The sequence below is a fragment of the Cebus imitator genome, unplaced genomic scaffold (genome assembly GCF_001604975.1).
Source record: "Cebus imitator isolate Cc_AM_T3 unplaced genomic scaffold, Cebus_imitator-1.0 Scaffold316, whole genome shotgun sequence".
Classification (NCBI taxonomy): domain Eukaryota; kingdom Metazoa; phylum Chordata; class Mammalia; order Primates; family Cebidae; genus Cebus; species Cebus imitator.
Window position 1 is genome coordinate 177,282 of NW_016107631.1, and position 13,505 is coordinate 190,786.

Below are 13,505 nucleotides of genomic sequence, written 5' to 3' on the forward strand. Positions count from 1 at the left end.
AACCTCCACCTCCTGGGTTCAGGCAATTCTCCTGCCTCAGCCTCCTGAGTAGCTGGGATTACAGGCACGCGCCACCATGCCCAGCTAATGTTTTGTATTTTTAGTAGAGGCGGGGTTTCACCATGTTGACCAGGATGGTCTCGATCTCTTGACCACGTGATCCACCCGCCTCGGCCTCCCAAAGTGCTGGGATTACAGGCGTGAGCCACCGCGCCCGGCCTGCTATTTTCATAGTATCAGAGATTTGAAATCCAAGAAGTGGACATTCTAGGTAGCCTAGTACCATCATCGCTACACGTCCTGAGAGTTAAAGGGCACCTGCTGTTTACCATGTGCCAGGGGCCATTCTAATCACTTCACATGCATTAATTCATTTAACCTCTTGTTCCTGGGGCCCAAGAACAGAGCTGGGAGAGGGAGGGGAGGCAGGAGAGGGAGGGAGGGAAGCCTCCCTCTGGGTCTGGGTCCAGACCCCTACTGAGCTTATCACCTGAAAAGAGGTGATGGTCTTGCTAATGGGTATTATTCCATTTTTCTTTTCTTTTTTTTTTTTTTTCTATTTTGAGACGCAGTTTAACTCTTGTTGCCCAGCCTGGCATGCAATGGTGCAATCTCAGCTCACCGAAACCTCTGCCTCCTGAATTCATGCACTTCTCCCTCAGCTTCCCCATTAGCTGGGATTACAGCACACACCACCACACCCAGCTAATTATTATTATTTTTTTTTTTTTTGAGACGGTATTTTGCTTTTGCCCAGGCTGGAGAGCAATGGTGCGATCTTGGCTCACTGCAACCTCTGCCTCCCCGAGTAGCTGGGATTACAGGCATGAGTCACCACACCCGGCTAATTTTCATAATTTTAGTAGAGATGGGATTTCTCCATGTTGGTCAGGATGGTCCCGAACTCCTGACGTCGTGATCCACCCACCTTGGCCTCCCAAAGTGCTGGGATTACAGGAGATAGCCACTGTGCCCAAGCTGATATTTTGTATTTTTAGTAGAAACGGGGTTTCACCATGTTAGCCAGGCTGGTCTCAAACTCTGGATCTCAGGTGATCCATCCGCCTCAGCCTCCCAAATCGCTGAGATTACACGCATGAGCCACTGCGCCCAGCCTATCCCATTTTTCAGTTGAGGAAACTTAGGCATATAGAAGTTACATCACTAGCAATCATCACACACCCAGTGAACAGGATGTCCTGGATTCAAATCCAGACCGTCTGGCTCCGGAGTCCAGGTGGCACATGCCCCCTCATGTGCAAACTGTCCCAGACACACAAGCACGCACTGCCAGCCACAGTCCTTGCTTATTTTGTCCCCCACTGAACTTGCCACATTGAAAGTGACTTGCACACACTGAGGGTTCATGGCAAGCTGTGGAGATGCCCTCAGCCACACACCACCCAGGCTTCCTACCACAGCAGTCTGTCACAGGCCAGGTGCCCAAGGAACACCAGGGCTCTGTGGGCCCTTGCCTGACACCTCTCCCTTGGAAATTTCCCGACAATATAGCCCCTGAAGGCCACAGCTGAGGGTCAGGGGACCCTCAATCTCTTCAATGGACAGATGGACACCTGAGGCCCAGGACAGGAAGGGACCCACCAAATCCCATGGCAGCAAGCCCCTGGCTGAGCTGCCTGGACCCTCACCCTTGCATCTGGCTTCACTGTGGCTGTGGGGGCCTCCTGCCCAGCCAGCAGGTTAGTTTGTGAAGGGCCCTGACCTTTCTCTTTACCCAGCCCTAGTGCCTGGATCAGATTCCAGATCCAAGAAAAGTCTGGAGGATCTTCCCATTCCCCTTGCTTACCCCCACTCAGCTAGGGCCCAGGAACAGAGCCGGGAGAGGGAGGGAAGCCTCCCACGCCCCATATGGGTCCAGACCCCCACTGAGCTGGGAGCTGAGGCTCTCATTCTTGCTTCCTGCTTTTGCCCCAGACCTTCTTACCACCAAGTGAGTGTCTAAGTCCAGCATGACTTTCCCCGCTGCCCTCATAGATGATTCAATTCAGCGCCAAATACCACCCCCTACACACATATGTAAACCCACATGCATAGAAAAATGTGCATTGAAAATACACACATGCACATAGCCCAGGGCCCTTCTGTTCCCATCTCTTTCTGGTGTTTTGTTTGTTTGTTTTTTGAGAGGGAGGCTTGCTCTGTCACCCAGGCTGTGATGCAATCTCAGCTCACTGCAACCTCCTCCTCCCAGGTTCAAACAATTCTCCTGCCTCAGCCTCCCAAGAGTAACTAGGACTACAGGCAAGCGCCACCACACCAGGCTGATTTTTTGTATTTTTAGCCGAGACAGGGTTTCACCATGTTGGCGAGGCTGGTCTCGAACTCCTGACCTCGTGATCTGCCTGCCTCAGCCTCCCAAAGTGCTGGGATTATAGGCGTGAGCCACGGCATCCAGCCCTCTTTCTGTTGATCTTCTCAGGAGCTCCCTTTCTTCCCATCTCTCCTTAGGAGAATCCCACTGGAGCACCACATAACCAGGGAGAGTGAGAATGGGTTCTTTTCTTTTTTTCCTCTTTTTGGACACGTTTCTGTTCTTGCAAGTTCTTATCTCTGTTCTTGCGGGTTCTTCTCATACTTACTGTGCCACCGTGGTCAAGCCTTGCAGCTGCTCAGAGCCACAGTCGCCTCACAGTGAGATGGGCATAATAAGAGACCTTCCTCCTAGAGATGTAGACAGTGAAATTAGGTAATTCGTTTAGGTGTTTAGCACTGTGTTTGGCACGCAGTGGCTACTCAGTGAGAGCTTTAATAAAGTTGAGTGAAATGCTTTGAGAATTTGGCAGGACTGTGTACAAAGTGAGTCTCCCAACTCCTGCCACCCGAGTTATGTAAGGCAGGAATTTGTAGTAATTTCCCAGTGAGAAAATTGAGGCCCAGAGTCTGAATGGTAAAACTGGAATGAAGATTCTAGTCCCTGGATCCCAAAGCCACTCCACACTGCTGGCAAATCCACTGATGGCTGCGACTGTGCATGATAAATGAGCGTCTGAGTGAGCACCAGTTAGGGAGGGTGACACTATCTGGTCTGAAGCTCTGCAAGAGTAGGAATTATATCCCTAGCATCGTCCAATAAGGGCGATCAGAAATGTTGGCCAGGCATGGTGGCTCACACCTGTAATCCCAGCACTTTGGGAGGCCAAGGCGGGCGGATCACCTGACGTTGGGAGTTCAAGACCAACCTGATCAACATGGAGAAACCTTGTCCCTACTTAAAAAAAAAATACAAAATTAGTCAGGCATGGTGGCAGGCGCCTATAATCCTAGCTACCCCGGAGGCTGAGGCAGGAGAATCACTTGAACTCAGGAGGTAGAGGTTGTGGTGAGCCAAGATCATGCCCTTGCACTCCAGCCTGGGCAACAAGAACAAGACTGTCACAAAAAAGAAAAGAAAAGAAATGTCCAGTGGCCCAACCAAAGCCCATGTCCTCTCTTTTCAGGTGATGACTTTCCTCTGAGGAAGCCTTGTAGCCTGCCTGGAGGAAGGGGCTCCCCAACCCCAGCCCCACCTAGCCACCATGAACACCTCAGCCCCACCTGCTGTCAGCCCCAACATCACCGTCCTGGCACCAGGAAAGGGTCCCTGGCAAGTGGCCTTCATTGGGATCACCACGGGCCTCCTGTCACTGGCCACGGTGACAGGCAACCTGCTGGTACTCATCTCCTTCAAGGTCAACACGGAGCTCAAGACAGTCAATAACTACTTCCTGCTGAGCCTGGCCTGCGCTGACCTCATCATTGGTACCTTCTCCATGAACCTCTACACCACATACCTGCTCATGGGCCACTGGGCTCTGGGCACGCTAGCCTGTGACCTCTGGCTGGCCCTGGACTATGTGGCCAGCAACGCCTCCGTGATGAATCTGCTGCTCATCAGCTTTGACCGCTACTTCTCCGTGACTCGGCCCCTGAGCTACCGCGCCAAGCGCACACCCCGCAGGGCAGCTCTGATGATCGGCCTGGCCTGGCTGGTTTCCTTTGTCCTCTGGGCCCCAGCAATCCTCTTCTGGCAGTACCTGGTCGGGGAGCGGACAGTGACAGCGGGGCAGTGCTACATCCAGTTCCTCTCCCAGCCCATCATCACCTTTGGCACAGCCATGGCCGCCTTCTACCTCCCGGTCACAGTCATGTGCACGCTCTACTGGCGCATCTACCGGGAGACAGAGAACCGAGCACGGGAGCTGGCAGCCCTTCAGGGCTCTGAGACGCCAGGCAAAGGGGGTGGCAGCAGCAGCAGCTCAGAGAGGTCTCAGCCAGGAGCCGAGGGCTCCCCAGAGACTCCTCCAGGCCGCTGCTGTCGCTGCTGCAGGGCCCCCAGGCTGCTGCAGGCCTACAGCTGGAAGGAAGAAGAGGAAGAGGATGAAGGCTCCATGGAGTCCCTCACATCCTCAGAGGGAGAGGAGCCTGGCTCCGAAGTGGTGATCAAGATGCCCATGGTGGACCCCGAGGCGCAGGCCCCCACCAAGCAGCCCCCACGGAGCTCCCCAAATACAGTCAAGAGGCCGACCAAGAAAGGGCGTGATCGAGCCGGCAAGGGCCAGAAGCCCCGAGGGAAGGAGCAGCTGGCCAAGCGGAAGACCTTCTCGCTGGTCAAGGAGAAGAAGGCGGCTCGGACCCTGAGTGCCATCCTCCTGGCCTTCATCCTCACCTGGACACCGTACAACATCATGGTGCTGGTGTCCACCTTCTGCAAGGACTGTGTTCCTGAGACCCTGTGGGAGCTGGGCTACTGGCTGTGCTACGTCAACAGCACCGTCAACCCCATGTGCTACGCACTCTGCAACAAAGCCTTCCGGGACACCTTTCGCCTGCTGCTGCTTTGCCGCTGGGACAAGAGACGCTGGCGCAAGATCCCCAAGCGCCCTGGCTCCGTGCACCGCACCCCCTCCCGCCAATGCTGATGATCCCTGTCCTGCATCCCTCCATCCCAGTCCCCGGGAGAGGCTGGAGGGAAGCGGGCAGGGGCTGCATCCTCAGCCCCAGAGCCCCGCTCAGGCCTCACCTGGCCTCCCAAGCCCCTGGGTCACCTTCCTGGGCAGCCCAGAGAGCCCCTGCCAACTTTCCAGACTTTGCTATTCCCAGGCAGGGAGGGAAACCTGGGGAACTGGTTTTTCTGTTCCCTGCTGGGTAGGAATGGGCTCTTCACCAGGAAGAAGGCCCGGGAGGAGGATCCGGGCTTTGGACTCCTTGTTTGCCTTTAGGCAGGAAGTCAGGAGCCAGCAGGGCGGGCCAGGAGAAAGAGGGCTTAACCTTACAGTATTCCTTGGCCCAGGGGCGGCTCACATTGCAGTGTGAGATGGCGCCCCCTGGGGGACACAGCTGGGAACTGACCCGACCGCTGGGAGAAAAGCTTGACAACACGGGACTGGGGAGCCCGGATGGGGGATCCGCTCGCTTCATAGGCAGAGCCCGCCCAGCTGGGCCCTAGGCATACGCTCCAGGATTGTCCAGGCCCCCTACAGATGTCCCCAGAGGGTCCCTAGGTGGGTCACCTCCAAGGCAAATATCCAAGCATCAGCAGGACAATGACACTGGAGGACCAGCCTGGCTAGTCACACATCAAGTCCCAAGGCAGCAGGACCAGGAGCCAGGTGTCCTGACTGTCCTACGATATCATTTCCCTGGGAATGGGAGTCAAGTGTGCCTGCTGTCCATACCCCCTGCCCTAGAGAAGCCTCAGTCCCTCCCTCCTGGTTCACAGCCGCCACCTGGACAGACCTGCTCCCTGCAGACCTAGCCAGGCCTCCCGCATGCTGCCTGCTCCGGCCCTGCCCCACACAGGCCTGGCCCAGCCAGCAGGTTCTCTCCAGTGAGCTCCCCAATCCAACCCATGCATGGCCTCCCAGCCACTCGGATCTCCAGGCCTAGCCTGGCCCCAAATGTTCTTTCCTTTCATCCTCAGCAAGTGCTGAGTCTGTGAATAAAACCACATAACCAGCGGGCACTAAGGGGCCTTCCTCCCTGTGTTGGCTCAAGGCCTTGGTCTCAGGCCAGGGCTGGATGGGGCAGGGAGGGCCTAAGTACTTTGGAATGTGGGCCTTGGCCCTGAAAGTGGTTCCAGGAGGGACAGCACTGCATGGTTGGATCTACCAAAGCATGGGGACCCCAGCACCATGGAGTCCCTGGCTCAGGAGAGTGGGGCTATAAAAGGCAGACCTGCCTCTGGAAGTGAGGCAGCCGAGGGAAATCAACCACCCCTGCCTACACCCCTGCATATTCGCTGTTGGCCCTGCCATACCCAGGGAGAACAGAACTCTTCCAAACCCTCACTCACGCATGAGGAGATAAGGCCCAGAGATCCAGGAGGATTGTTCAGGGTTACCCCACAAAGCAACACCCAGACTTCCAGGCAATTCATAGCCTCCTGACCTCTGGATTGTGCAGATGAGAGGCCTAAAGCATTTAGGCCAAAACACTCCATCAGGATGACCCAGGTCAGGTTATAAATCACTTCATTGGTGAAGGGTCCCCAAAGCCTCACGCAAAGGAATTCTAGAGAGGTTAATCCCGTAGCCTAGAATAGTAGTTTCCAAGACCGTCACTGGATTCAGTGATTTGCTAGAATGATGCACAGAACTCAGCAAAGCTACTATCCTCACAGTTTATTACAGGGAAAGAATACAGAGTATAAAACAGCCACAGCAAAAGGTGCCTTGAGCAGAGTCCAGGAGAGGCCAGATGCACACTTGCAGCTGTCCTCTCCCAGTGGAGTTATGCAGACAGCACCCATCTTCCAAGCAATGATGTCTGACAACATAAATGAAGTTCTGCCAAGGCCAACTAAGACAGCTCACCAGAGCTTCGGTGTCCAGTGTTCCTACTGGAAGTTGGTCACGTAAGCATGGCTGACTACCCACGTGGCTGGAGACTTACTTAGTCTCCAGCTCTTCCAGAGGTCAGACTGATACCATGAGGCCCAAGGCCTCCCCCATAAATCCCCCTGTTGGCATAGACTCTCTGGTGTGGCCCAAGGCCCAAAGGTAAGTAAAACACTCTTACCAGGCAGGCTATTCCAAGGGTTTAGTGTTATCTTGCAGGAGCCAGGCAAGGCCGAACCTTTCTTTGAAATGTGCAAATGTGCAGGGTTCAGATAATACAGACCTGCTGAGTGAATCTTTCAGTTCACAGTGTTCTGACAGGAGCATCAGTATCACCTGGGAACTTGTTACATGTGAGAATTATCAGGGTCATCCTTGATTTCCTAAATCAGAAACTCTGTGGAACTCACCACCTATTTATTTATTTATTATTTATTTTTTGAGACGGAGTTTCACTCTTGTTGCCCAGGCTGGAGTGCAATGGCACAATCTCAGCTTACCACAACCTCCACCTCCTGGGTTCAAGCGATTCTCCTGCCTCAGCCTCTTGAGTAGCTGGGATTACAGGCACGCACCACCACGCCCAGCTACTTTTGTGTTTTTAGTAGAAATGGGGTTTCTCCATGTTTTTCAGGCTGGTCTCAAACTCCTGACCTCAGGAGATCTGCCCACCTTGGCCTCCCAAAGTGCTGGGATTACAGGCGTAAGCCACCATGCCCGGCTGCCACATTTTCTTTTGAGACAGAGTTTTGATCTTGTTGCCCAAAGCAACAAGAGTGCAATAGCGAGATCTCGGCTCACGGCAACCTCTGCCTCCTGGATTCAAGTGATTCTCCTGCCTCAGCCTCCTGAGTAGCTGGGATTACAGGCATGCGCCACCACCATGCCCAGCTAATTTTGTATTTTTAGTAGAGATGAGGTTTCTCCATGTTGGTCAGGCTGGTCTCAAACTCCCGATCTCATGTCATCCACCTGCCTCAGCCTCCCAAAGTTCAGGGATTACGGGCGTGTACCACTGCACCCAGTCACTTGCCACCGTTTTTTTTTGTTTGTTTGTTTGTTTTGTTTTGTTTTGTTTTATTTTGTTTTTGAGACGGAGTTTCGCTCTTTTTACCCAGGCTGGAGTGCAATGGCGCGATCTCGGCTCACCGCAACCTCCACCTCCTGGGTTCAGGCAATTCTCCTGCCTCAGCCTCCCGAATAGCCGGGATTACAGGCACACGCCACCATGCCCAGCTAATTTTTTGTATTTTTAGTAGAGACAGGGTTTCACCATGTTGACCAGGATGGTCTCGATCTCTTGATCTCGTGTGATCCACCCACCTCGGCCTCCCAAAATGCTGGGATTACAGGCATGAGCCACCTCGCCCGGCCCTCGCCACCAGTTTTTAACAAGCCCTCCAGGTGTTCCAATGCAGGCTAAAGTTTGGGAATCGTTACCCTAGAGGGATGAGGTCCTAGGTGGACCTAAACCCTTGCAGAGGGGGAAGTGGAGATTCAGCCCACTTGCAGCTGATCAGACTCCCAGAAGCCTTTGGAAGAAAGCTTCCAACACGATGAAAACTGGTATCCATTGAAGATGTAAACAGGACAGGCTAGCCAGGAGCTACAGCACTGTGAGAATGACTCTAGGATACAAATCCCATATTCCCTTCCCACCAGCACAGCTTACTGGGTTGTCAGCTCGAGACCCTAGAGGGCCTCTCCCTTACCACTGCTCCCTCACAGCCCTAAGGCCCTTTTAAGGTTACGTGCCCTGGCCAGTATTGAAGGCGTTGAAACTGAGGTCCTGGGAGGCAGAGGGACTGGGAAAGCTGAGCAGTGCTGGAAGAATAGGAACCCTGGGGTCAGATTAACCTGAAGGCCGGAGGCGGAGGGGGTCAAATCTGGTATTCACATCAGAAATGGGGCTAGCAGTTCACACCTGTCCCTTGTCCCAGGTGCAGGTGTGACCTGCCATGTAGCTCACTGAACAACCTTAGGCATGTCTCAGTGTCTTCATCTCTGGAAGGGGAACAAGCCCTTTACAGAAGAGTTATGAGTATGAGACAGTGTAGGGAGATCCCCTCAATGGCTCTACGGCCAGTGTTTCCACGGGATAGGGCTGCTCACCGGTAAATTCCAGAAACCAGGATTAGTTTCAGACCCAGCTCTGACCCTACGCCTCCCCCAACCCAGGGAGAAGAAACTTAAACCCTATCATGGCTTGGTTAAAGGAGTTTGGGGGAACAAATCTTGGCGGGAGAGGGTGTGCATTCCAGGAAGGCTTCCCAGAGATGCAGTCTGTGCCCTCAGGCCTCTGAAGCAAGAGTCCTGCAGATCCAGCTGCCAGAGAATCAGGGAAATGGGATAACCCCAAAGAGAGAGGGTGGCTGGACATGGCAACTGTCCCCCCAACACACTGCACCGCTCCCCCATTCTGAGGGAGTCCTTCGCCCCAGAAACAAGGGCTACTACTGCCTGAGCTGGAAATAGGCAAAGAATGAGGTGGCTTTGTAATGCTATCTTCTCTCCTGCTGCTACCAACCCTTTCTCCAGCCTGGAGAGGTCAGGATCCTCTCCTCCTGCGCCACCTGCCACTCCCACCGTGTTGCTTTAGCGCCATCTTCTGGCAATCACAGGAATAGCTCTGCCAAAAAAGAAAAAAAGCTGCTCTTGGAACCTGCCTGGGCCTGCTTCTCAGATGACAAGACCACAGGACATAACGGAGTAGGTGGTTTTGGCCACGCCAGTCCCTGCCTCCAAGTCTTGGCAGGTACATCAGACCCCAGAAGGATCAGCTTCCTTGGATACTACTATAAACTTGCAGAGACAGGCCCTACCTCTCTGGCCAGCATACCAAATTCACCAACAAGAGCATAGAAGGTAGGAGGCTTGGCATCTAGGAACAGCTCCATCTTCTCCTAATCCTCCATGGCCCCAGGCCTTAGGAATCCTTGGTTTCATTCTTAGGACACTGGCTAGGATTTCACAGGACTCATGCTGACCCAACTGGAAATTTAGACAGGTACATGCTCACCTTTAGAGCACAAAACCCTTTTTTTTGTTTGTTTGTTTTTGTTTTTTGTTTTTGAGATGGAGTATTGCTCTTATTACCCAGGCTGGAGTGCAATGGCGCGATCTCGGCTCACCGCAACCTCCGCCTCCTGGGTTCAGGCAACTCTCCTGCCTCAGCCTCCCGAGTAGCTGGGACTACAGGTGCGCGCCACTATGCCCAGCTAATTTTTTTGTATTTTTAGTAGAGACAGGGTTTCACCATGTTGACCAGGATGGTCTTGATCTCTTGACCTCATGATCCACCCGCCTCAGCCTCCCAAAGTGCTGGGATTATAGGCGTGAGCCACCGCGCCCGACCAGAGCACAAAAGTCTTTTGAATGCCCAAGTGACCCACACCAGCCTCAGGCTCTAAGGGGCTTGAGGTTATTGCTTCCAACATCGCTATTGTTGCATCTTTAGTCACACACACACATTGTATAACCCCACAAATCAGACTATCACACAAAATGGGCCTGAAAACAGTTCTCCCCCTTCACTGACAGCCCCTGTCCTTCCCCTGCCCCTGAGTTGCACTTTCTCTCTTGATATTCCTGCCCTGGCTAGCACCACCATTCACACAGTTGCTCAAACCAGCAAGCTGGGAGGCATCCCAGACTCCTTCTCCCTTTTACTCCCTGTACTCAGCCTGTCTCCGAGTAGTTCCCAAATTTCATCCAGTAGTTTTCTGCAGCCCCACTGCCTCTAAAGTAGCACAGGCTTCTTGCCTGAAATGCTAAAACATTCCCTTAATTCACGGATTAGCAAAGTTTTTCTCTAAAGGGCCAGACAGCAAATATTTTTAGTTTTAGACTCTGCAGAACAGGAGACAAAATCATGAATATTATGCAGGTATTCCAATATTACACAGTCTCTGTCACACTATTCAACTCTGTTGTTGCAGTCAAAAGCAGCCATAGACAATATAAACGTAAACGAGCATGGCTCTGTTCCAAAAATATTTTCTTTGAATATCACTGATTTGAATTTCATAAAATTTTTCTTGTGTCACAAATACTATCTTTGTTTTTTTTTCAGCCTTTTAAAAATCCAAAATCTGCCAGGCACGGTGGCTCATGCCTGTAATCCCAGCACTTTGGGAGGCCAAGGTGGGTGGATCACCTGAGATCAGGAGTTTGAGACCAGCCTGACCAACGTGGAGAAACACTGTCTCTACTAAAAATACAAAATTAGCCAGGTGTAGTGGCACATGCCTGTAATCCCAGCTACAGGAGGCTGAGACAGGAAGATCGCTTGAGGAGGCAGAAGTTGCGGTGAGCCGAGGTCATGCCATTGCACTCCAGCCTGGGCAACAAGAGCAAAACTCTGTCTCAAAAAAAAAGAAAAAAAAAAAAAAAAGGCCAGGCAAGGTGGCTCACGCCTATAGTCCCAGCACTTTGGGAAGCTGAGGCGGGCAGATCATGAGGTCAGGAGATGGAGACCATCCTGGCCAACATGGTGAAACCCATCTCTAAAAAAAAAAAAAAAATGCAAAATCCATTCTTAGCTAATGATTGGTACAAAAACAGGCCCAGCAGACATAGTTGACCAACCCCTGCCTTAACTGGTTCCACTTCCATCCATTGTCCAAGCTCTACATGCTGTAGCCAAAGTGATTTTGCCAAAACACAGATCTGATGCTTTCAACTCCTTGCTTACAGCTAGCCAATCGCTTAAAATAAAAATGCAAACGCCTTAGCCTTCAAAACCCTTGCCATTCAGCCCAACTTACTTATTCAGCCTCTTCTGTGACCCACCCCCTACACACACACACAGACCTTGGTCCCAGCCTCTGGAATTCTCCTGGTCCTTACACAGGCCCTCAGCTTACTTCTTGATGGCTTTGCTCCTTTTACTTCCTCTGCTTGGAATAGTCTTTTCCTACTTCACCTGGGAAACTCCTATGCTTCCTTCAAAATCCAGAAAGGAAAAACCGCCCCCACCTGAGAGGGTTGCAGGGTGTTCTCAGGGGACGGCAGATTTCAGTTGAAGCCAGTTGGTGGAGGAGATGGTTGGAGAAGAGGCTCAGACGCAGAGGCACTGGCAGAACACAGGACAGAAAAGGCCCAGCGGAGAGGCTGGAAGGAAGGGCCCAGGCAGTAGAGGGAGGGGACACGTGGGACACACGGGGAAAGGTATGCAAATGGCAGTTAAAGCAGAGACAGACCCACAAGAGCCCACCCCTCCTCCAGCAGTCCTCCCTGAAGACCCATCCTGGAGGGCTTTTTTTTTTTTTTTTGAGACGAAGCCTTACTCTTGTCACCCAGGCTGGAGTGCAGTGGTATGATCTCGGCTCACAGCAACCTCCACTTCCCAGATTCAAGCGATTCACCTGCCTCAGCCTCCCGAGTAGCTGTGATTATAGATGCTCCCCACCACACCTGGCTAATTTTTGTATTTTTAAAAGTGACAGTGTTTCACCACGTTGGCCAGGCTAGTCTCGAACTCCTGGCCTCAGGTGATCCGCCTACCTCAGGCTCCCAAAGTGCTAAGATTATAGGTGTGAGCCACTGCACCCGGCCCCATCCTGGAGGGCTTTTGTGCACAGGGCCAGCTCCAAGGTCCTGGAAAAGATGGACAGCATCTTTTCATGGCGATTTCTGACATCGCCTCACCCCCAGTGCCATTCCACCACATCTACCATGGTCTTCTCCTCTGGTTACCTGGAGAGAGACCTCTGCTGAGGCAATGCTTCAAGGGATCCAATACTTAGAGAGGGGAGAGGAGTGGAGGTGCTTGCTTGGAACCACTTTGGTAATGGCAGGACCAGGACAACCAGGGCTGTCCAAATCCAGAGCCAAATCAAGGTTTCATCTCAACACTAGCTCCTCTGCTCAGAAGCTGGGTGACTTTGTTCAACTGCCTTAACCTCTAGGAACCTTCATTTCCTTACTGGGAAAATAGAGCTGCTGTACTTTCCTGATGGGGAGTTCAGTTCAGATAAATATCTGCCAGGCTCTGACTCTACTTCAGAGACTGGTGGAGCAGGGAACATAGAGGTAAACAGAACATAGTCTCTGCCCTGGAGAAGCTCACATTCTAAGAGTCTTTCAAAATGTGAGTTGTGACCCCATTAGTGAGTCATGAAATCAGAGTCATGATCAGCTTTTTTTTTTTTTAATGAACTTGTTTAAAATAGATTTGAAAATACCCGGGTGTGACACAGAATGAGGGTAAGTAGCACTTTTTGAAACTTTTGTTTCAGTTTAGAAACAGAAAAGAGATACATGTTTGCATGCACCAGATCATTATGTAAACTATTTCTAATGGTGGAATATGGTACTAGGAGTTTGAAATCCCCTGGACTGAGAGTACTTGAAAGGATTAAAGGAGATAAGGTACAGGGATTAGTTTCCTAGGGCCGCCATAACAAAGCACCACAGACTGGGTGGCTTACAACAGAAACCATTGTCTCACAATTCTGGAGGCTAGAATTCTAAAACCAAGGTTTTGGATCAGCCATTGTCCCTTCTGAAACCTGTAGGGAAGACTCTTTCCTTGCCTCTTCCACTTCTGCTAGCCCCAGTCATTCCTCATCTTACAGATGCCACACTTCAGTCTCTGCCTCAATCACCACACGGCTTCTCCCCTCATCATCTGTCTGTGTGTCTTTTTTTTTTTTGAGACGGAGTCTT

General features: G+C 52.0%; 1 protein-coding gene across 2 annotated transcripts in view; it reads left to right on the forward strand.

Annotated features, from left to right (window-relative positions):
• The window catches only part of CHRM1 (cholinergic receptor muscarinic 1), a 14,230-nt gene extending 8,267 nt beyond the window's left edge, over nucleotides 1–5,963 (forward strand). For both annotated transcript variants that reach the window (XM_017503807.2, XM_017503806.2), the window contains one exon: nucleotides 3,459–5,963. In XM_017503807.2, the coding sequence (XP_017359296.1) occupies nucleotides 3,537–4,919 (1,383 nt within the window). In that variant the 5' untranslated portion in view covers nucleotides 3,459–3,536 and the 3' untranslated portion in view covers nucleotides 4,920–5,963. The remainder of the gene's footprint in view (nucleotides 1–3,458) is intronic.
• The last annotated feature ends 7,542 nt before the right edge of the window (nucleotides 5,964–13,505 follow it).